The sequence below is a fragment of the Marmota monax genome, unplaced genomic scaffold, assembly GCF_021218885.2.
Source record: "Marmota monax isolate L192 unplaced genomic scaffold, Marmota_monax_Labrador192_F-V1.1 WCK01_AAM20220418_F8-fsc00019, whole genome shotgun sequence".
NCBI lineage: Eukaryota > Metazoa > Chordata > Mammalia > Rodentia > Sciuridae > Marmota > Marmota monax.
In genome coordinates, this window is record NW_026695242.1 from 11,465,656 (window position 1) to 11,490,260 (window position 24,605).

The 24,605-nt window shown below is 35.4% G+C and overlaps 1 protein-coding gene across 5 annotated transcripts in view; it reads left to right on the plus strand.

Annotated features, from left to right (window-relative positions):
- Ctnna3 (catenin alpha 3) overlaps positions 1–24,605 on the plus strand; it is a 1,743,363-nt gene that overhangs the window by 880,989 nt on the left and 837,769 nt on the right. For all 5 annotated transcript variants that reach the window (XM_058577909.1, XM_046419856.2, XM_058577911.1 and 2 more), the window contains one exon: positions 19,851–19,931. In XM_058577909.1, coding sequence (XP_058433892.1) covers positions 19,851–19,931 — 81 coding nt within the window. The remainder of the gene's footprint in view (positions 1–19,850; positions 19,932–24,605) is intronic.

Consider the following 24,605-nt stretch of genomic DNA (forward strand, 5'->3'; position numbering starts at 1 on the left):
TCATCACATGAGTTTTACCTATTATTTAAAGTGCCTAAAAATTCCTTCAAGTCATAACCACTATCAGTAGTAACTTCTGCAATTATCCTGTGTCCCCAAATGTTCTATCTTCGAAATAGTCGTATAATCTAGATTCACACTAAATCCAACCAGGTGCGAGAAAATCAGGTTTTGGATTTATTTCTCTATGGTCAAATGTGAAAGAGCATCCTATGTAAATCATATGGGTCTGTTCCTTCATTGCTTGATAGGATGGTTCTTCAAGTGTAGAACTTGTGCTTTTCTCTCTCTCTCTCTCTCTCTCTCTCTCTCTCTCTCTTGACTTATAATGTTTCTGCTGCATAATATTAGATCTGTATTTTATGCCCTATGATTTCTAGCTAGTTCATTTAGCTCTGTTTGCCTGAGGTTGATGAAAGAAGGAGTTAATACTCTCAGCTTTCCAACAGCCGACATTGAAAAGGCTCATGCCTGTCTCTAATGTTACTGGCTCTGTAAGCCACACTGCAAGAAATATTACAGGCAACAGATAGTTTCATTTTCAATTTAGACACCCATTATTTGATATTTACAGGCCATTCCTAATTCTGAGTCCAGAATTTATGGTTTGTTCTAGCGATTATCATCACAGCAATCTCCTGCAACTGGGCTGTGCTTCATCAGGAGCTTTGCACTGCTTTACCAGCCCTCCCTGACGTCTGGAACTGATATATAGCATCACGTCCAAATCACCCCTGCTCAGAGAAGCTTGGTTTATGACTCCCGGAGGTCCATCTCTTCTGGGTGGGTAGGCCAGTTTGTGCTGTCCTAGGAGGGGAAAGTTGACCCTTGGGAAAGCGGTGATGGTGATTAAACAAATAAAAGTTCAGCATGTAAGATTCTGAACTCATCTGAATCAAACTAGATGGTATCTTTTTTTTTTTTAAAGATAAATTTACTGAGTTGTGTTTGGTGCTAAATAATAATGAAACATAGGTGTTTCCTAGTTTGCTTTGCAAACCTGAAATGAAGAATGACATAAATCCCTTCAAGATACAGAAAATAATGGCAATATCTTCTTTGGAATTATAAGCACATTTCAAATGGTTATTTTGAATTTTCTGTTTTGAATAGACAATATATAGTTTTGCCTCCCAGACACCTGGGTATTCCCTAGGCTTTGGTTCCTAGTGTTAATTAAAACTTACTGAAGGACATGAGAAATCTCTGTGCATTGATTTTTGGTAGGATAATCACTCAATAAATCTGCATTTTTGAAGGGATGTATTGGCACATGTATCTATTACACAAGCCACAGAATGAAGGCTATTTGGCTTTCAGTCTTGCTGATTGCTCTGAGAACAAGAATATCTTCTGCAAGCAGTCTTACCTACTTTTGTGCTTTCATTGACTTGTCACCAGTCCCCTTTCCCCTTCAGAGGAACTAGAACTAGTCCAGGGGAGTGGACTATCTTAGTACTTTTTTGAGAAGTCATCTGTCTTCTGTGGAGAGAGACAAAGTCAGAGATTAAAAAAAAAGATGAGGGAAAATAACCAAAAACAAAGAAAACTATTAGAGACTGGTTTATAAATGATTCTCCCCAACCTCTGTCCTGCTTGCTAAGCATGTTGTAAGGGACCAGAAAACCAGGAATATTTGTCCATCACTGTTTTCTCTGAGTAGTGAAATAAAAATGCTCTTCTCTGGAGGGAAATAACCAGGAGGCAATAAGCACTTGCAATAGTAATATCTGGTACATGGTGATCAAATCTGGACAAGAAGCCAAGAGTTCTAGTCCTAAACCCCACTTTATCAAAGTGGAAACTAGAATCCATAGAGACAATGTGATTGGCTCAAATTCACCATCTAGTAAGTGGAAAAATTAGGACTTAAATGCTCTCCATTGAATAAAAATTTTTTTTCTTCACATTGGTATTTTTTGAACAAAAAAGGAAAATTTGAAAGATATAGTTAGAATTAGTCTTAGAACTATCACTGTGACTAAAGAAGGATATTTTTATTTAAAATAAACTTTATTTGAATATTTATATAGCATGATGATATAAAATATGTGCATGTGTGTGTGTGTATGTGTGTGTGTGTGTATTAATGCTTTCTATAGTGAAACACAACATTCACCATCTCAAAGTTACTCATGTTTAACCCCTATGGCAGCTATAATCTACTCATTTAGCAAAAAATCCTGAAAATAATACACTATCATTAACTGTAGTCTTCATTCTGTACATTAAATATTTTGACCTTTTCATTCTACCTACTTGGTACTTTGAATATTTAACCTACATGTCTCCATTTTCTTTTTACCACCCCAACCCTGGTAACACTGTCTTATTTATTCTCTATCTTCTATATTTTTCAACTTTTCTTTCCTAACTTCCATAAACAAGTGACATTATGTAATATTTTCTTTCTTTGGCTTATATTGCTTAGCATAATGTCCTTTAGTTCCATTCATGTTGTGGCAAAGGCAGGAATATCCTTATCCATTAACCCATTCTTTGAAGGATACTTTTCTTTATCCATTAGTCCATTGATGTATATTGGTTTTTTTCCATATCTTGTCTGTTGTGAATAATGCTACAACAATAGTGAGAGAACAGATATCTTTACAAGGTGTTATTTTTTTTGTTTCTTTTGGGGCTTATACCTATTTTTAATTTGCTGAAGAATCCCCATACTATTTCCCGTATTAACTACACTAGTCCATATTTCCAACAACAGTGGTCAAGGGTTTATTTGCTGCACACCCAGTCCAATGCTCATTATCTCTTTTTCATAACAGCTATCCTGACAGATGGGAGATAATATCTCATGGTGTTTTTTGATTTGAATTTCTTAGATGATTAATAATGTCGAATACCTTTTTCATGTACTTTTTGGAATTTTTATGTCATCTTTGGAAAAATGTCTATTCAAATCCTGATTTATGATTTTCCAGTATTTTTTCTCAGTCTGTAGTTTTTCTTTTCATTTTGTCAATTGTTTTTGTTTCTGAGAAGAAACCTTTTTTAATATGTATTTTTTAGTTGTAGTTGAACATAATACCTTTATTTCACTTATTTATTTTTGTGTGGTGCTGAGGATTGAACCCAGGGTCTTGCACTTGTGATGTGAGTGCTCTATCACTGAGCCACAACCCCATCCCCTCTGTGCAGAAACTTTTTAATTTGTTGTCCCATTTATTTATTTTCGCTTTTGTAGTCTGGAATTTTGGTGTGATATCCAAAAAATTATTGCCAAGAACAATATCAAGAAGCTTTTCTCCTTTGTTCTCTTCTAGAAGTTTTATGGTGTGCTGACTTAAGTTTATGCCTTTATCCATTCTGAGTTGATTCTTGTGTATGATATAGGGGTCCAATTTCATTCTTTAGCATGTGGAAACCTAACCTTTACAGTACCATTTCTTAAGAGACAATCTTTTCTCCAGTGTCTATTTTTGGTGTCCTCATAGAAAATTAGTTGAGCAAATATGCTTGGATTTTATTTATGGATTCTCTATTCTGATATACTATTCTGTGTGTCTGTTTTTATGCCAGTACCATATTGATTACTATGTTTTTGTAATATAGTTTCAAATCATAAAGTGTTATACCTCCCACTTCTATTTCTCTTTTTAGAATTACTTTGTCATTGAGCATCTTTTGTGGTTCCGTACAAATTCTAGAATTGTTTTTTTCTATTTCTGTGAAAAAATGCTATTGGATATTGCACTGAGTCTATATATTGCTTTAGGTAATTGGACATTATTAACAATATCATTTCTTCTTATCCATATGCATGAAATATCTTTCCATCTATTTTTGTCCTCCTTAACGTACTGAGCATCGTAACAGTATTGATATATTCTGACTTTTACTATACATTTACCTTTACCAGTGGACCTTACACCCATGTCATGGTGTGCAGGTTCTTTCTCTGATGCAGAAATGGATACAGATCGCCCACAAAGCTGGACAGTCTAATTCTGAGGGACCCAAAAGAAACTTGGATTCAGAGCCCAGGTTGTAGCTTGTGACTCTGACCCTTCAGGCAGGGCAGGGAAAACACTTGCTCAACTCAAAGAAAGGAGTGTTCTGAAGATTTAGAAACAGGACACAGAGTATAGCTGCAATTTTTGAACCAGAGACAATAGGACAAAATGGCAACATGTGGTGGTTACTCCAGACCCTGGAATGGTGGGACTTAGCCATATCATGGACTCTCTGAGGCCCTGTGCAATGGCAGCAAAGACCCTGGAATGGTTAGACACAGCTGTCATTGGCCTGCAGGGTCAGAGAGCAGCACATCTCTAGGGAGATGGCAGGGAGAGTCAGCAGCTCAGTCTCCTAGAGCTTACTCAAGGGCTTAGTCTAATTCTCCAGCAAGCATGATATTTGTCCTTAGCGAGCAGAGTCTGAGCTTAGCCTATGCTATTTCCTAGGACACAGATACTGGTGGGGAGTAGTTGCTCTGTCTAGGAGGTACTGATCCCTGGTAGGCAGTGTACTACTTTAGCTAAGGCACAAGGTGAGTGTGAGTCTTCTGGGCCACCAAGGCACCATTTTACTGAAAGACTACTGGTTTCCCACAGGTGCTGAGGGTCAGGGCATGGTAACAATAGAGAGTAGTAGATGAAGCCTCCCTGTGGGAGCTTTGCCCCACTAGGTAGGGTATAACAGCAGCTTAGCTTGAGGATGGTGGGCACCAGAGGAAAAGGTTCAAAAGCAGAAAAACCTCAGGGAAAGAAGGGTATCATGGCCTTTTTCCCTCAGAGCAGGACAAACTGCAGTTGGGGTTCCGGTTCCCAGATGGAATATTGCAGTAGCTGTATGGACCATAGGGAGTAGGGCAATGTTGGCTTCTTTCCTAAGGGGAGCACAGCTATATAGATTTCAGGCAGCTCCCTGAGGTGGTCTTAATACCTATGAGAACTGCAAAGGATGCTGGCATTCTCTTGTTTGTCTTTTCCCAGCAGGGAGAGGGCCCTTCTGCTTTTCAGCTGATTCTCACTAAGGCATAGGGTGGCAGAGGCCAGATATTTCCCATGGTTTTCTATGTGGCCATCATGGGTTTCTGTGCTTTATAGGGTTTTTGGCACTGTTATGGTTTGGATGTGAGATGGCCCCCAGATGTTATGGTTTAGATATTAGGTATCCTCCAAAAGCTAATGTCTGAGAAAGTGCAAGAAAGTTTAGAAGAGAAATGATTCGCTTATGAGAGTCTTGGCACAATCAATGAATTAATCCCCTGATGGATTAACTGAAGGGTACCTGTAGGTGGGTAGGGTGTGGCTGAAGGACATGGGCAGTGAGGGTCTGCCTTTGGGGTATATATTTGGTATCTGGCAAGTAGAGTTCCTCTTTCTGCTGTCTGATAGTCATATGAACTGCTTTTCTTCCACCATACTCTTCTGCCATGATGTTCAACCTCAATTTGAGCCCCAAGGATTAGAGCTAGCTACCTATGAACTGAGATCTCTGAAACCGTGAGTCCCCAAATAAAGTTTTCCTCCTCTACAGTTGTTCTGGTCAAGTCTTTTAGTCACAGCCGAAAAAAAATAAAGAAAAGAAAAAAGAAAAACAAACAAAAAAGCTGAGTAAAACAGGTACTCATCCACTTCCTTTAGGTATTTTCATCAAAGCATAGTTGTTTATTAGTTATTTTAACTGTCTATGTGTGTGGGAGGAGGGTGACAAGTGCTAAGAGTTTGTCTGTCTTGCTGGCATCACTCCAAGGAGCATTTTCTTTGAAGTTGTAGTATGAATTTTAATTGGTATCATTCCATTAGCAGAGCTCTGTGTGAATCTGGAGCAACATTCTAGGTTGGACTTAGTGCTCTTAGGACATTCTTTAGATGCCCTTCTTTCCACTTGACTGATTGAACATGATTCTTTGGCCTGCGCTATAAGAATGGTCAATAATCCACATATTTCATTAAAAAAAAACAAAACCTTCTCCTACTATTCTGTTCCAATAACACATATCCAACAAGTACAGTGTTTCTAAGGGCTTTTTAGAATTTAGGAATAGAGTGTAGAGAAAGAGTATGGTGAGTGAATCTAAGGGACAGATGATATTTGGGTATCCCTTAACCAAGTCAAGTTGATATCTGAATTAACCATCACAGGTGATCTTGAGGTTCATTGAAGGTCCCCATCTTATCAATTCACTTAATGTAAGTGACATATTCTCTTACATCTGACTGCTTATTCATAAAGTTCAGTAGATTCCATGACTTTATTTTTTCCATTTACTAACCCAGGCAATATTATTGGACAAAAAAACCCAAGATGACTCTAGACTCTCTTTTGCATAAAACTCACATATGGACCATGGAAAATGCTCTAACTTTAGAGGTCAGTCCCTTCTTGTCCACTTACTCATTTGCAACAAGCCAGCTCTTACCACTTAGATTTCTTAGAAGGTAGGTTCCAATTGTCTACAAAATCTTAGCTACCAGAGACTCATATCATGCTTTCTAAATGGTCCCACTAAAGTCTCTCTTACCAGACTTGGTGGGAGTAAGGAATAGGGAGGGGGATGGAAATCCCAGACTACTTTTCTTCACATGAATGCTCTCTAAAACATCTTTATCAGTCTGTACACATTTTGACCTTTATATCTTTATTTTTATGGATGTGAAGTTTCATTCAGTCATGTAACTGATTTTCAATATTTCTTTTAAAAAAGTATTGTCTTGATCTGGTATATCAGTGTGGAATTTTTTTTGTGTATCTTAATTTTTAGTTATATAATGTTCTTCAAAAAATAAAGATGAATGGAAATTTTCAAATATTGGGTAGGATTTAGGAGTTGGGAAAAAAAGCAGAGAATAGATTTTAAGCAGGAGCTTGATGTCTGTCAAGTTTCACCAGGCAGATCAATATTTATTCTGGCTGTGTATAAATTAGATACTGTTTATGAAAATTTTTTTCTGTTAAAGATAAATGCACAAATCAAGTTTTATAATAAATACTATTTCCAATAAGCCAAGAGGACTTGCTATAAAATATATTTATGCATCTTATTGTAAAGAAAATTATTACCTCCTAATTCCTCTTGAGGGAAAATTTTTAATATTTCAAGCTTCTTTAAAGTGGAGGCTATCTTTAAACTTTTCTACATTCTCCAAATTCAGAAACTCTTCAAATCATGAGCATTGAAAGGGCCAATTGAGGATAGCAGTGATAGAAAACATTCATGTTAATTAGTAAAGAATAAATCCATTATACTGTTATTTTGTAGTGTCATGAAATAAACATGTTTGTAAAACAGATTGCAGTTGATGGTGAAAGTGAAAACAATCATCAGAATGGTGGAAAGCTGTCTGTTCCAGATTTGATATGTGTGGGCTATGAAAATACTTTGTTAGACAGTCAATGATTCAAACTTCATAAAGTCCACTATTGGCGAATGTGTGACATACTGAGTCTTTTTAAACTATGAAAACATGGCTTAGGAAATAAATGAAAAAAAAAAGTGATCAGAAGACTCGAGAAACTTGAGGAATGGTGGAGACTAAAATTTTAACAAGATCAATGATACTCTAATTCTCTACTGCCTAAAGACTGGAGAAATAGAGTAAACAATGTGTATATGTAAAAGATAGAAAATGATTTATTTGATTTGTGGTGCATAATGCCATAGCATCGTCTATTTGACCCTGGTAGTGGTTTTGAATGTCATGAACGAAGTCTTTTCTATAATAGCTCATGGTATAACTGACAGCATAAACTGTGGCATTCTTATACTTTGTTATAGTAGTCCTTCTGTTAGCAACAGTTTTCTTTGGGGATTGGCCCTCTCCTAGTACTGGGTCAGGCATCATAAAAATCAAAAAATTTGTAGAATGAGCCAGATCTCATTGTGAAATGTGTTAAGACCCTCCAATGATGATTCAGTAAAGCAATTTTGAAAATTGAAATGTCAGTAAAGATGTGATGTATAGTTTAACCTGTCATTGAAATTGAGGATTTGAGAACTTTGGCTTAGACGTTTGTATTTTGTTACACTGGCTGTGTTGACGATGATACCAGATTTAAAGGCTTAACATCCTGTGTAATAAATGTTTTATAATCTTTCTGAAGACCATAAGAAAACCCTCCTCATATTATCTGTATCATATATGTTCATTCATTCATTTAGCTGTTCAAACATCTCTTTTAAAAATTCATTCAATTAATGCACACAGAGCACAAATTATGGCCAAACCCTGCTGGGGGTGCAACAGAGAATGAACAGTTTATGCTCTGTACCCTCAGTGATCTTAAATTACTTTTATTGGTAATAATACATATTATTATCAAATGTCAGTTAAAAGGAAATTATGGCTCAACATGCTTTCTGGACAAAATCTCATTTGATTCTCACAACAACCCCCCAAAGTAGGTAGTGTGATTCTCATTCTATAAGTAAGACTGAAGCTTAGCTTACCTAACTGGCATGTGATCACCTTGTGAATAAGTCTAAAAACTAAGATTTGAATCATATCCATCTAATTCCACTATTATACTAGCTCTTAAAAGCAGTTTAATGTAAATGTTACTTACTTTTTTAAAATTTATTTTGCAGCGCTGAGCATCAAACCCAGGGCCTTATGTATGCTAGGCAAGCACTCAACCAATGAGCAACACCCCCATCAATGTTATTTTGAATGCATTGCACTAGTATAAAATATCCTGAACAAGCTGAGAAAATAAGTCTGGTTTCAAAAGCAGAGAAATTATTTTAAGCTCTGTTTATATGCCAATTCCACAACTGGCTTATTGACCATTTTGATTGCAAGATTAGGCAGATTTGTTTTGCTTGTTTTTATTGTAAATTGACAAATTTTATTCCATTGTTTTAAACCACTGATCCCTGAAATTATGTGTTTATACAAACAAGTTAGAAAAAATAGTCAAAGAATACACACAAACACAACCTGAGAGATCTGTTTTTTATTATTATTATTTTGCTATCAAATAAAAGCGTTTTAACTTACCATTAAATAAAGCCATTATTCTAGGAAATAAGTGACATAAATTTTAGCATAAGAAAGGAAATACTCTCAGAAAAAGGTATTTCTTATGGCTAAATAACTTGATGATCTCTATTTTTGCCTTTTCACTGCATGAGTCTTGCAACAAGTATTTAGGAACCATTAATATACATAATATCTTTGGATTCGGCCTTCAACCTACACAAAACCTTTAATTTTGAACCTGTTCACTTCATTAAATGATAACTACAGCATGATTTGCAGAAATAGTCACTGACGTAAGAGCTGGCAAGATTGGAAACCCATTAGGGCAGGGGGTCACAGCAAGTTTACTTTAATGCTGAATTACTTAAATGAATGAACTCCATCTTTTAAATTCCTCCTACCAGGAACAATAATCAGTTCCAAAGTTTCCCTGGCTTGAATGGTGAAGAAAACCCAGCAGTAAAAGAGGAAAGATAGGAAGTAAGGATGGAGACAAATTATCACAAAACATAATAGCTTGAAGTAAAAACCGTGAAGGAGCCAGTGATTTTTAGGAAACAAAGTGCCAGGTTGCTCCTCATACATCCAGACTCTTTCAAAGTTACCTGTTAGTCTCTGGGATGGATCTTCTTTACATCTTCACTCTGATATATTTATAACTGATTTTTCTTGGAAACATCTTTTAAAGAGAAAGCCATGTTTTATATCCATCTCTGGGATTCAAAGAAGATGAGTAACATCCCCAGTTAAACAATTTGTTTTTTGCAGTGCAAAACCACAAATACATTTTTTTTTCCTATTTGGTGCACATCAGTTGAAATTTTGCATTGTGGTAAAAGCATCTTTGGTCTGAGAACACAGGCAGCAGTCTAGAGTGTCATGCTCTTGGTATTTGACTAGTTTCTTACTAGTTTGCTTATCAACCGGAGAACCACAGCAGCACATGCTATTACAGGATGGAGGGACCCTGAAGATCAGTAATGCAAAAAATATTTGAAACAAAGGACGAGAGGTGATTCAACTTAGTTAAGGACTTAAAGAGACTTATTTTAAAACCCCCATTTTCTCATCCAAAAATTAGATTTTCATCTATATACCAAATTTATGTTGTATCTTCTTTGTAAGGGGCAATGATTACAAGTAACAACACTGAGTAGAATATTTGAGAGCTAAGAGGATGGATGCTACTTACTTTTGTTATAAATACAACCTCTGGCTTTATTTATAAAATAGTTTGAATATTATTTACTATTAATAAAAGTGTGGTTAACCATTCTTTCACTTACTCATTTTATTTACTAGCATTAATTGAGTTTCAGATACTATAGTAGATACCATGATTATAGAGTTCAGTTGATTGTTTAAAAGATGAGGCAATTGTGAATTGTGCTGCTATAAACATTGATGTGGCTGTTTCCCTGTAGTATGCTGTTTTTAAGTCCTTTGGGTATAGTCCAAGGAGAGGAATAGCTGGGTCAAATGGTGTTTCCATTCCCAGATTTATAACTGATTCTTCTTGGAAACATCTTTTAAAGAGAAAGCTATGTTTTATATCCATCTCTAGGATTCAAAGAAGATGAGTAACATCCCCAGTTAAACAATTTGGTTTCTTTTGCAGTGCAAAACCACAAATATATCTTTTTCCTATTTGGTGCACATCAGTTGAAATTTTGCATTGTGGTCTGAGAACACAGGCAGCAGTCTAGCATCTCCATACTGCTTTCCATATTGGCTATACCGATTTGCAGTCCCACCGGCAATGTATGAGTGTACTTTTTCCCCTACATCCTCTCCAACACTTATTGTTGTTTGGCTTCATAATAGCTGCCATTCTGACTGGTGTGAGATGATAAAAATGCACAATAGCTAAACTGTGGAGCCAACCTAGATGCCCTTCAGTGGATGAATGGATAAAAAAAATGTGGCATATATACACAATGGAATTTTACTCAGCATTAAAAGAGAATAAAATTATGGCATTTGTAGGTAAATGGATGGCGTTGGAGAAGATAATGCTAAGTGAAGTTAGCCAATCCCAAAAAACAAATGTCGAATGTTTTCTCTGATATAAGGAGGCTGACTCATAGTAGGGTAGGGTGGGGAAGCATGGGAGGATTAGATGAATTCTAGATAGGGAGGAGCAGTGAAAGGGAAAGGGAGGAGGCGGGGGACTAGCAAGGGCAGTGGAATGTGATGGACATCATTATCCAAAGTACATGTGAATGAAGACTCAAATTGGGTGTCAAAATACTTATATATAAAGAGATATGAAAAATTATGGTATATATGTGTAATAAGAATTGTAATTAAAAAAATAAAAAAACAAAGTACATGTGTAAAGACATGGATTGACGTGAACATACTCTATATACAAAGATATGAAAAATAGTATTCTATATGTGTAATAAGAAGTGTAATGCATTCTGCTGTCATGTATTTAAAAAATAAAATCAATAAAATGGGAAACTGAAAAAAAGATGAGGCAGATTATAAAAAAAATATAATGTTTAAAGGTGTTATAATTGAACTATGTTAAGAGATTAGTGGAAACCCAAATAGAAGAATATGTAATTATTTTTTATTGTGAGGTTGAGTCAAAAATGGTGATACTGAGAATAAGGCAGTCTAAATGCACCAATTTATGAATAAGAATATTCTTGTTGAGCAAGAAAAGATGAAGGTTTTCTGGATGACAGTCAGTGATTGGAAAATCATAAGGAAATCAGCCAGCTGGTGTGGTTCAGAAAATGCAAGAGTTATTAACAATGTAAGCATGATAATAGCTGCTAACATTTTTTGAGTACATACTTTGCCAGAACTTGTATATCCTTCATCTCTTAATTTCTTATAATAATGATATAATATAATGACTGTATTATTTTCATTTTATGGACAAAGAGACAACCTTTGAGAGATTAATAACTTGGGCTGTCAAGTGATGGAGTTCAGATTCAAACACAATGTCAAGGGGCTCCACAAATTTATATTTTGCTTATTATAGTTTTGAAATACATTTATATAATTTTTATCATAGAAATGTTAATTTTGGCTTAAGTTATAGCATATTCTCATTTCTATGGAATGATGTGTTAAGTCTGAGCAAGGACTCCACTGATCTGATCCAACCATTTACACTGTGTCCTCCTGGGGCAAGATAGTAAAACTAACTGAACTTCAGTGTCTTCATATGCAAACATGTGAAGAGTTGCGGGAACAGCAGATTAGATAATACATGCAAAGTGCTGTGATGTGGCAGACATTGACACGATGCTTGTTCCCCCTCACTAGCTCCCCATCCTACCTCCGGAGGCAGTACATGAACACAGCATTGTACTTTTCCAAACAATACAAAAGTTTAAGAAATTTGCAGTCTTCTATTATTCTTCTAAAGCATTATACTATTTTTTCTAAAACTTTATTTATTTTGAACTCATACATAAAAATATAAAATTTGTACAAATTTATAGGTATCATGTGATTTGATGGTATCAGTTATGTAATGTTTAAATCAGAGTAAACTTATCACCTCAAATGATTGTGGCAAAAATATTAAAATCCTTTTTTATAGCTTTTTGAAATACATATTATGTTGCCCTTTTCTATAGTTACCCTATTGTGTAATAGGGCAGAACTTTTTATTTGTATCTAACTGTAATTCAGCACCCATTGAACAACTTTTCTCCCCCTACTCCCTTACTCTCCTGAGCCTCTGGTAACCAGCATTCTACTCTCAATTTCTATGAAATCAACTTTTTGAGATTCTACACATAAATGAAATCATGTGGAACATGTCTTTCAGTGCCTGGTTTGTTTCACATAGCATAATACTTCCAGTTCCTTTCATGGTGTCAGAAATAGCAGGATTTCATCCTTTAATCTTTCATATGGCAGATGATGATGATGATGATGATGATGATGATGATGATGATTTTGGCAGTAGAGATTGAACCCAGGGGCACTTAACCACTGAGACACCTCCCTAGCCCTCTTTATGTTTTATTTTGAGACAGGATCATACTAAGTTTCTTAAGGCCTCACTAAGTTGCTGAGACTGGCTTTGAATTCACAATCTTCTTGCCTTAGCCTCCAAAGTCTCTGGCTAAATAGTATTCTGTTGTATGTGTATCATATTTTAGCCACTCATCACTTGGTGGACACTTAAGTTTCTTCCATTTCTTAGTTATTGGGAATAGTGCTGCAATAAATATGTGTATAGAGTTATCTCTTCAACATACCCATTTTATTTCCTTTTGAACATGTACCCAGTAGTATGATTTCTGGATCATACAGAACCACCACACTATTCTCCATAATGGCTACATTAATTTATGTTCTCCTTAACAATGTGCAAGGGTTTTCTTTTCTCCATTTACTTTCTTACTAGCACTTATCTTTTTTCTTTTCAGTAATAGTCATTCTTATTGGTGTCAGGTGGTATATAATCATGGTTTTGATTATTGTTTCCCTGATGATTAGTGATGTTGGGCATTTTTTTCATATACCTGTTGACCATTTGTATGCTGTCTTTATATAAATGCCAATTTGGGTCTATTACTTGCTTTTTAAAAATATATATATATTTTAAGTTGTTGATAGACTTTTATTTTTTTTAAGAGAGAGAGAGAGAGAGAATTTTTTAATATTTATTTTTTAGTTATCGGTGGACACAACATCTTTGTTTTGTATGTGTTGCCGAGGATCGAACCCGGGTTGCACGCATGCCAGGCGAGTGCGCTACCGCTTGAGCCACATCCCCAGCCCAAACCTTTATTTTTTTATTTATATGTGGTACTTAGAATCAAACCCAGTGGCTTACACATGCCAGGCAATTGCGCTACCGCTGAGCCCCAGCCCCAGCCCTATTACTTGCTTTTTAATCAGGATTTTGCTTTTGCTTCCTGTACTTTGGGGATTGTGTCAAAAAGAAACCTACCCATTCCTATGTCGCGAAACATTTCTTCTATGTTTTCTTATAGTAGTTTCATTCTATTCTTATATACAGTTACTTTTAAAAAGCTTACTTCAAATGTCAGAGTTAATTTCTGGTTTGTTTTAGTTTTATTTTCATATCTCAGTCCTTGCTTCAGAAAGATTACTTAACAGGCCCTATCAGGGTGTCTTCCTGACATGCTACTCAGTACAGTGGTATTCTAAAAGAAGAGATTTGATTTTTTATGCTTGTCTATTTGTATATCTTTCATGCCTGAAATATGTGGACTAGAATCTGTTGCCTCTGCTATTTGTTAAACATAAAATATTTTTAAAGCTATTTCTACAGAGAAGAACTAAGTTTAAGGGCATCATATTTCATCTTCACCATGAAATAAAGATTTTTCCACTAAAAGGGAAATGTTTCATTTTAAAAGCTTGAATAAAATGTCATACATATAAAACAACAACAACAAAATAACAACAAAAACCATTCTCCTGCTGTTTAAATTCTACACAGGGCTCCTCTGCACTAACATCTTCATTTGGTTACGAATTAAATAAATTATCATTTTCTTTAATCCTCATTCCTCAATGTTTGAGTTTTCTAGTTTTCTGGGGTGAGGATTATGGCCTTCCTATTTCAAATGTCTCCTTTTATTTGTATGATTTCAGGTTTATATCACACTCACACATGTTTTGATGCATTTTCAATAGCTGTTCATGCAAGAAATTGTATAATAAAAGTAACATAATATTCTATAATTTTTCTTTTTAGAGAATGTGATCCTTTCATAACATTTTAAAGTTATGAAAGAATATAGGAGCAATTGAGGACAAACCTTTATTTTATAGGTTTGGAAATTTTAAGTACCAGAAATATGACGAGATTTGTCAAAATTCTATGCAGTCTTCCATTTCTCTACTATTCTCCACTATTTCTCTACATTCTGATGAGCTCCTACTATGTGCAAAGCACTGTGCTGGGTGCTTTGAAAAATAAAGCTCTAAGGGCTTTTTTTCCCTCAAGGGTATCATACTGTAGTGAGATATATATGTGGATAAGCAGTTGGTCATAGAACATACAATAGCCAAGTGAATACAGGTCCTTCAGCAATTCCAAGTTGAATTATCATTTTTGTTGACCCAGTTCTCTTGAAATGATCATTTCAGTTCACAGCATCACCATTCATCCAGTCATTATGGTTAGAAACCCAGACGCCAACCCAGATTGTTCTCTTTCCTTCACCTGCCAGCACCTGCCAGTCATCATCCTACCTCATTGCCTCACAGTCCTTAGACCTGCCATTTTTCTTTATGCTAACTGTCACTGCATTGGTTTCAACAGTTTTCATTCCTTTTGTAGACTGTTGCTGTGAATGTCTCAGTCTTCTGCCTGTTTGTATTCTTAATTGCCTCAAATCTGTGGTGCAGACTCCAGCAGTTTGACATAATGATATGACTGTTTGTCTTACTTATTTAAATTTAATAACACCTGCTGTCTGTCTATAGGATCAACCTCATTTCTTAGGAAAGAAAAGACCTCCAGGATCAGGAAGTCCTCCCCTCATAATTTTATGTTGATTACCAAATATGCTTTATGGACCTTGTCCTTTGCTCAGGTTGTCACTGTCTCCCCAGAAGGGTATTTGCTCTTGTGCTCACCTGCCTGACTCCACCATCCTTCAGTCCTTCTCCTCAATCCTTCCCTTACCCTTAATGGAAAATTGTTCTCATCCACCTAAACATTACTCTAGATTCTTCTACTAAGAACTGTGTCTGTGTCTATATCTACTACTAGATGCATGCTGCTCAAAGATGGGCACTGGGTTAATGCAGCATTGATCCTCAGATGGTACCTGGCATATAGTAGATAATAAGGATTTTTTGACTATATTGGATTGACTTTTTATTAAGCCAAGTGTTATAAAAGAAGTATAAATATCATTACCCTCTCTTTCTCAAGGATTAGATATTTTGTTTATTGGCTTTTAGCTCTCTATTTATTCTGATCTAACTGAAAGGTGACTTGCATAAAGAGTTAAGAACTTAATGTATGTTTTAGAATGACACGTTCCAATAAATCTTTCTGCAGTAACAAACTCATTCTATCTTTGTGATATACAGTACAGTAGTCACCAGACATATGTGGATATTGAGCACTTTAGATTTTTCAAATTGAGGAGCTGAGGAGCTGAATTTTTAATGTCATGTTTTAATTAATTTACACTTAAATTTAAATAGCCACGTGTGATTAGTAGGTATTGCATATCAGACAATGCAGTGTTGGAAAGTTCTCTCCAGCAGAGTCCCAGTAGTACACAGACGGAACATTCAGATTAGGATAATTCAATGAAAGTTTATTTATAAAGGAACTTTTTCCAGATGTGTAGTTTAGCTTTAAGGGAACCATGAGAGAGTACAATTAACCATGGTAGTTATATGGGAGCAATGATGAGGTAGACTTGATGGAAAGACTCATAGTTAAGATTATATAGATCTAAGCCTGAATCCTGCCAGGACCATATTTATAAAATGCAATAATGATTTTAATTAAATTTCATTGAATGAAAGATCATACTCAGAACTGTTCTTTTCAGTAGAATATTTCCTGCAGTTTGTTTCCTGATGAAGAATATGACTGCTGGCTCTGTGCAATGCTGATCCACACCACATTTTCCCAGTCTTTTCCCTGACACTCCCTTAAAGTCATCCCTTTTCTAATAGCAGGACTGTGCTGACCCAATAATGGCCCCTGTCAAGGATTCCTTTTAAGAAGCACCATCTCTTGTGAGCACTTGGAATATAGGAAGGTTCTCACTGTTATCTGTGGTTGTGTTTTAATATCCTGCCATTTCCATTCCTCATCTCAGAACACAGAATTCTCCTTTGGTCTTAGCTCATTGCTTGATGATTTGTTAAGGCTTTGAAAACAGAAGGAATGAGGGCTTTTAAATAGGATGGGGCTATTTCTCCTTGCTTTATTTATTTTTATGCCATGCAAAAGGAATAAAGAGGCATAAAATGGTTCAACTGAAGCCAAATAAATCTGGATAAATAGAGCAAGGATCCAATAAAAAACTAGAGGTGAAAAAGAAGAAAGGTGTGGGTGGTTGGAGGTGGGGCTTAGAGGGAGAGAAAAGGAAGGAAGAATGAAGAACTTTATATTTCTTTAAATGTTAGGGACTGTTTATCATTACCTGGAGAACAAAATGTCTTTGACCCAAGGAAACATTTTGAACTAAGGTTAAGCTCTGAGTAAAAATTAGGAAATCATCATTGTTGTCCTTATTGAATTTCTTCATGCTGTCACCTCCTGTCATCCTTTATTAAAGTTTAGTATGCCTCTGCTGCTAGGTCTGAGAAGACTGACATCTTTTAGTTGTTCTGATGAATCATACCATAGAAGCTAGTGATTTTTTTACAGCCAACACTATAAGAGTCTCCAATATTATTATTGATACTGTGTGGGTATGTGTGGGGGGATTCTTTCTCCCACCCCTGCTCCCTTTACCCCCTTTTTTCTGATGTCTCTACTTTCATGAAATAGAAAGAGATATAACCAAGAGTTAATAATATGGGGCTAAGGTTGTAACTCAGTAGTAGAGCACTTGCCTAGTGTGTGTGAGGCACTGGGTTTAATCCTCAGCACCACATAAAAAAATTAATTAAATAAAGTTATAAAAATATTTTTTTAAAGTTAATAATGCATGAAACTTAGGTAAAATTAAGAGCTGTCTCTGAGCCCATTGTGTATCTATTTATGGGACTGCCTTATATAGCCCTGAATTAACTCTTCACAACTTTGTACTGCTAGCATGGAGAATGTGGGTAAGAACTGTGGAAGTATTCACTGTTTTTATCTGGGTGTGTTACCACCATTGCTCTCATATACAGAATTTTATTTGTGTTTGATGAAAAAGCCTCATTTCAATATCTTTTATCTCTCCTTCTTTTTTACCCCCTTCTTCACTAGACACAGGTTCTATCATGTACACATTCCACATTGCCCTTCAAAAATAAAATATGGCATAGGCTTAGTGGTCCTCTATTTTGTCAGCTAGAAATGTGTAGCATCAATTTTGGGTATCACAGTACTTGGAAACCGGTACTGAGATTTTGAAGAGATAGACCCATGGATTCCAAATCTTGCAGTCTATAGGATCATCTCAAAGTGATGATCATTTTTCTATACCCTTTAAATAATAGTAAAACATCTGCTGAGAAAATCTGAACCTAACAGATATAGATGGGTACCAGCAACCTCTCAGCTAATAGAGGAAATTGGGTGTGCCTTTTAGCTCAATGCTGAAATCTTCAGAGTCCAGCGTTATATCTTCCTGGCATACAGCAGGCCTCTAACTAAAATTATGTTGTATTTTGAATCAAATTGCTCACTTATAAAGTAGTTAATTCTATTCAATAAGTTCTATGTAAGTTGTACTAAAGAGTCAAAAAAAATAATATAGGGCTGGGGTTGTGGCTCAGTGGTAGAGCGCTGGCCTAGCACATGGGTGGCGCTGGGTTTGATCCTTGGCACCACATATAAATAAATAAATTAAATAAAGGTATTGTGTCCAACTACAACTAAAAAAATTTAAAAAAGTTAATATATACCTTTCGATATCAAGATTTTAATAGCATTTTATGGGTGATGAGCATGCACGGAAATAGAATGAGGATATTGGGAAATGCTATTGGAGGAAGGAGAGGAAGATGTTTATTTTTGAGTATATCTTTTAGGAAAATTTGTTGTGGAAACCATTGAAGAGTGGGAAGGATTTTAATAGGTATTGTTTGGAGAGATGCTCTCTGAAATCATTGCTCTTTCAGGTATATGTAAAAACTGGGGAAAAGAGAAAATGTAGGAATATATCTACTGTGAAGGATAATGCTTAAGAAGATGTGGCAATAGATTAAACTAAATAGGTAGGTTAGGACAGAATATAAATGATCTTAAATTTCTTGTTCAGGAGTCTTTCCGTCTGAGGAAATATTTGGGGATTTTTGAGTTTAGTCACGGGAGTAGTGTCTCACATGCTGCCTCATGGTCTATGCTTTGCCCTGGTGTCCTTTTTAATGGAGTCATGGTATAAACCCCCTCAGTTATCAGTTGCATAAACTTGCCTTCCTGATTTTCAAGGTCTCCTCTCAAGAGCCCTTTTCAGTTTATTAATTTAAAAGCAGCAATTTTCCTAGAGGTGAATCGCATAATGATTTTTTCCAATCTCTTTTATATGCAATATCACAGAAAAAGTATGATTAAATTCAATCCAGTTGTTTCCCACAAAAATAATAGGTAGAAAATATCAACCAAGGTGACTCTATATGTGCTTAATAGTCTAAAGATTTGGGTTAAGGCTATAACAGAGAGAACCGTTCTGCTCAAAGAATAAAAAGGTGTTGCAGAAATTATCTTGAAGAGCCAAAAACAGCAACCAGTTCTTACTTAAAACAATTTGTTCTTGGAATATTGTCAGCTAAAATTGTGGTCAACTTTTGCAAATGCTATGAATTTGCACTGCATATTTTATTTAGTGTTTAGCAAAACTCCAATATGGTTCTGCATAACTTACACTATACACCATGAAAATGACTTCAGAAACTCCCACAGAAGTTGACAAATTGGGCATCTAATGCTTTTAAGCTAATTGCATGCTTAGCAGTTAAAAAGTTGGCTTGTTAAGAATGAAGATCTGAATTTCATGGAGATAATGCTTTGCTTACTGCCACATTGAATCAAACCCTGTATCAGAAATATTACAAAAGTTTAAAGAAGAAAATAACATGAGCTTTAATCACCATTCTACTTAGTCTTAAGTGAAATGCTCATGAATCATATGCAATATCATAGCAGTTTTGAAAACTATTCTTGAATTTTCAAGCTGTTATTTTCAGGAAATTTAGAAAGCAAATTGCTAAGTGATAAAGAGTAATTTGATACCATTGCTTATGTCATTTTTTTCTCCCTTGCAGACTGGAAAAAAAGAAAGGAGTAATACTTTGAATACTGCTATAGACAACATGTGCAAGAAGACAAGAGACCTTCGTAGACAGGTGAGGGAAGAGAGATTTGGACACAGAAACAAGCATGTGAAATTAGGCTTTTGTTTATTGTTGAAATATTTATTTCTTGTTTCTGTTCTTTTAAAATTAACTTAGAAGAAAAAACAAGAACAGTAAGTATATAATTTCCACATTTATATACCTCAAATGTTTTTGTGGCAAACATAAAATAGAAAAAAGAATGTGTTTCCTTATGTCGTGCAAAATTACATTCAAATCCTAGCTGTGTTCTCATCAGTTCTGAAATCTCAGGCACAGATTTCATCTCTCTGAGCTTCTCTGAAGCTATGAAATGGAATTAATAATATACGATAGAGCTGACTGGTACACAGTGAGTTTTCAGTGCATGTTGGTAAATTGATTTTATGACATTAAAAACTGAGTTGAGTTTATCATCCAAATGCTTATAGAAAACAACTAGTAATTCAAAATAATCCAATTCCCTCTTCAGATTATTTTTAGGATTCTTCACAAATTTGTTTCTATTCAAGTTAAGGCTGCTTTTTCACCTTGGGTCATCAGGAATTTAGGATTAGAAAGGATTTAATTAAACAATTTATAAGTCCAATATTATGCCTATCAAAAGATACAAAATTTTCCAGAAGCATGAAGACTTAGCTAATTTCAAAAACATTTGCTTTACATTCCTTTTCACTATTAAATAATTGAACTTCTTTATGTACAACTTTTAACATGGTTACCATTAACTCATAAAAGAAAGGCAAATGCTTTTTGACCAAAAGCCTTTTTTTAAAAAGAAATATTTTTTAGTTGTCAATGGACCTTTATTTTATTTATTTATATGTGGTGCTTAGAATCAAATCCAGATTCTAATATCAAATCACATATGCTAGGCAAGCACTCTACCACTGAGCTACAACCCTAGCCCTCAACCAAAAGCTTTTTTTTTTTTTTTTTTTTTTTTTGAGAGAGAGAGAGAGAGAGAGAGAGAGAGAGAGAGAGAGAGAGAGCGAGAGAACTTTTTTAATATTTATATTTTAGTTTTTGGTGGACACAACATCTTTATTTTTTTTAATTTTTATGTAGTGCTGAGGATCGAACCCAGCACCCCACGCATGCCAGGCGAGCGCGCTACCGCTTGAGCCACATCCCCAGCCCCAACCAAAAGCTTTTAATGCAATATTTTATCATAGTTAATGGGAAGATTTAGTTAAATGGTTGGGTGATTGTTTGTTTAATTCAGATGTAGATTTGGAAATGGAATAAATAAGGATCTCCAGACAGTTAACATTAAATGTGTAAAAACACAATTTTAAATTAAAGTCTGTGAAAATCCCAATTTCTTAATTTTATGGCCTTAATGTAAATTCCATTTCTACTGTCAGTCCTTAGAATCATGGGATTGAAGCATTGAAAGGGACTTATTAGCACAACCTGTTTTACAATGCAGATGAGAAAACAGGTCAGAGTGATGGAGGTGACTTGCATAAGGAGGAAGGGGCACTGAGTTAGCACCTACACTAGAACTCAGGAGAAACGGGACTCTTAACCTCAGAGCTGTCATCTCTCTTTGTTGAATAATTTTTACTCTCTGTCTTCAAAATTTCTACCTCATTTGTTCCTTGTAGGACTTGTAAGAGCTATTTCTGTGAACTGCCAACATTGGTATCTCCTGTTCCTGACTTTTCCATCTATATTGCATTCAACAAATTTGGGCATAAAGAGCTTATCTACATTCATACCTCCAAAGCTTTTGAAGTAATTATTTTTCAAAAAAAACAAAATTCCTCTCATGTTGAATTACTAGATTTAGCAAATAAAAGCAAACTATGCCCAGTTAAATTTGAATTTCAGATTAGCAACATACGTTATTTTAATATAATTATGTTCCAATTATTGCATGGAACTTACTTATATTAAGAAAATAGGGGCTGTGGCTGTGGCTCAGTAGTAGAGTGCTTGCCTAGCACGTGCAAGGTGCTGGGTTCGATCCTCAGCACCACATACAAATAAATAAATAAAATATTGTGTCCAACAACAACTAAAAAAATTTTAAAAAATAGTTTTGTTTATCTGTAATTCAAATGTAACTTGGTGTCCTTTATTTTATCTTGAAATTATACTTGCTGCCATCTGAGATATAGAACTAGCATAAGAATTACTAATACTCCAGAACTGATGTGTTCTGGAGGCATGATTATTCCATATTGTTTCACTGGTCAATAATTCTCTTGTTTCAGTTTTCCACTAATGTGTAATAAATTACCATAAACAACAGCAACCATGATTCCATCTCATGTTTTCAGAGGTTTGCTGGGAATCCCCAGAGCTATTTCTGTACTTTTTTCACTTATGATTTCCCAGGTAGTGGTAGTCAAATGGTGACTGTGGCTGGGTCCAAGACTGGGTGCTTCAGGCCATGGTGCTTCCTCCTGTTCCCTCTCTCCATGTGGTGTCTAATCTTCTATGGCCCCTTTATGTGTTTACTAACTCCAGTAAGGTATCTTGAATTTATCATGTGGTAGTTCAAGGTATCAATAAAGAAGAGTTGGAAGCTGCCTGGTCTTCTTAATGCCTAAACTCCAAAGTCACAGAAATTAATTTCCTCTACATTTTACAGGTTAACATATTCATAGACCTTACCCTAGGTCAAAAGTACAGGAAGAAGCTTTATCTCTTATAGGAGAAAAAGTCTGTGTGTACATGAATATGTGGAATTGTTAAGAAGTCATGTTTATTATCAAAGTTGGTGATATAAGTTACTATGATTCTTTCTCATTATCCTCACTGGGCCCCAACCTAGTACTTCCATTCCATCCTGATGTTTATACCTTTGGTAGTAATAAAAATTCATTTATTACACTTCCACCTCTTATTATTGTAAAGCTTATTTAACAATTTAAACATTTACATATACACTTACAAAGATAAAGCCCTACCTTAAATTGTTTTTCTTTGATGTTATGGTTTGGATATGGGGGATCCTCCAAAGGCTCCTGTGTTAAAACAGGGATTTTCAGAGGGTTAAATGATTATATTATGAAGGTCATTAGTCAATGCTAGTGTGAATGTACTGACTGGGTAGTAACTGTAGGCAGGTAGGGTGTGGCTGGAGGAGTTGTGTCACTGGGAGCATGCCCTGAAAGGGCTCATCTTTCCTGAAGCTCTCCTACCCCCTCTCTCTCTGCATCCTGGCCACCATGTTCTGAGCTATTTTATTCTGCCATACTCTTCTGCCTCATCTAAGGCCAGAGCAATGGAATTGGCTGACCATGAACTGAGCCCCTGAAACCATAAGGCAAAATAAACTTTTCTTCCCCTAAGTTGGTCTTTTGGATATGTTGGTGACAGTGATGAAGAGCTGACTAAGATGTTTGGATTATTTAACATTCATCTCTTGCTCTAGAACTAGTTTTACTTTTAATAATAAAAAAATAAAATCAAGTCTTCCCTCCATTCATCCTCATCCCCTTTCTTAATCATGGCGTTTTCATCAGTAACAGAAACAGTTTAGTTTTGGATTCAGAGAATAATTGGACCTTCTCTATAAGGAATGACATAGATTGCTTAGAAGTATCTGAAGATGAACTACATTTTGGGGCATTGAAGTGGAATAATCTAGGAGATGATAGAGTATACATTAGTTTCAACTTTCTTGCTCAATGATTTTCTTGCCTATTTTATTATAGAACAAACACAAAAGTCCTTAGCATGATGTTCTAGGTCTCAACTGACATCCTATTATTCTTTTTTAAAAAAATTTGTTCTAATTAGTTATACTTGACAGTAGAATGCATTTTGACACATCATACATAGATGGAGTATAACTTATTCTTCTGATTGTACACAATATAGACTTACGCTAGTTGTATAATCATATATGCATCCAGGGTAATAATGTCCAGTTCATTCCTATCCCATAGCCTTTCCCTATTGCTCTTTAACGTTCTCACTCCTTTGGCTCTCCTTCTCAATTCCTCACCTCATCCCATCAATACTTTCACCTGTTCTCTGGCAAACACATGTTTATGATCAGCATGTTTATGGAATGTTCATGATAGGTTTAGCTTGGTACTTTCTCCATGATTATTTACCCCTTTTAATTACTAATCAACTAAGTAAGTTGAACAGTAGGGCCAATCCTTCTTCTCCCATGAAACAATTGCTATTTTCATCAGTGAGAATTACTATTTTTCTTCTGGAGTACTTACAGAGGGTACACTTCTATTATAACAGTGATCTCTAATCTGCTTGTAGTTTGTTTTTTTTTCTTTTTAAAAGAAGTTTCTTCCCAGTGGATTAAAAGCCCTTGTAATTATAATTATGACAACATCTCTAATTTAGTAAACAATTGCCTGAACTCTCTACCAAGTGTACTCTGTATATTATTTATTTTTAGCCCTAAAATAAGAAATAACTCCATGGTATTATTATCTTTCAAGTGAATCATGTTTCCAAACATCATCTAGCCAACTGGTAGAGCCAATTTTAGTCCAGGTCCAGCAACCCCAGCACAAGTTTGTCACCACTATAAGAACTGGGTACAATGGCTTCAGAGCACCCAGATCCTCATATATTGATTTTACAATCATAAATTCTTTTCTCCCTTATTACTTATTTTACATGCTTTCAAAAATTTAACTTGCCTTCTTTCAATTACCTCCTTTCCTCCCATCTTTTATTTGAGATCTGAATATCTATTGG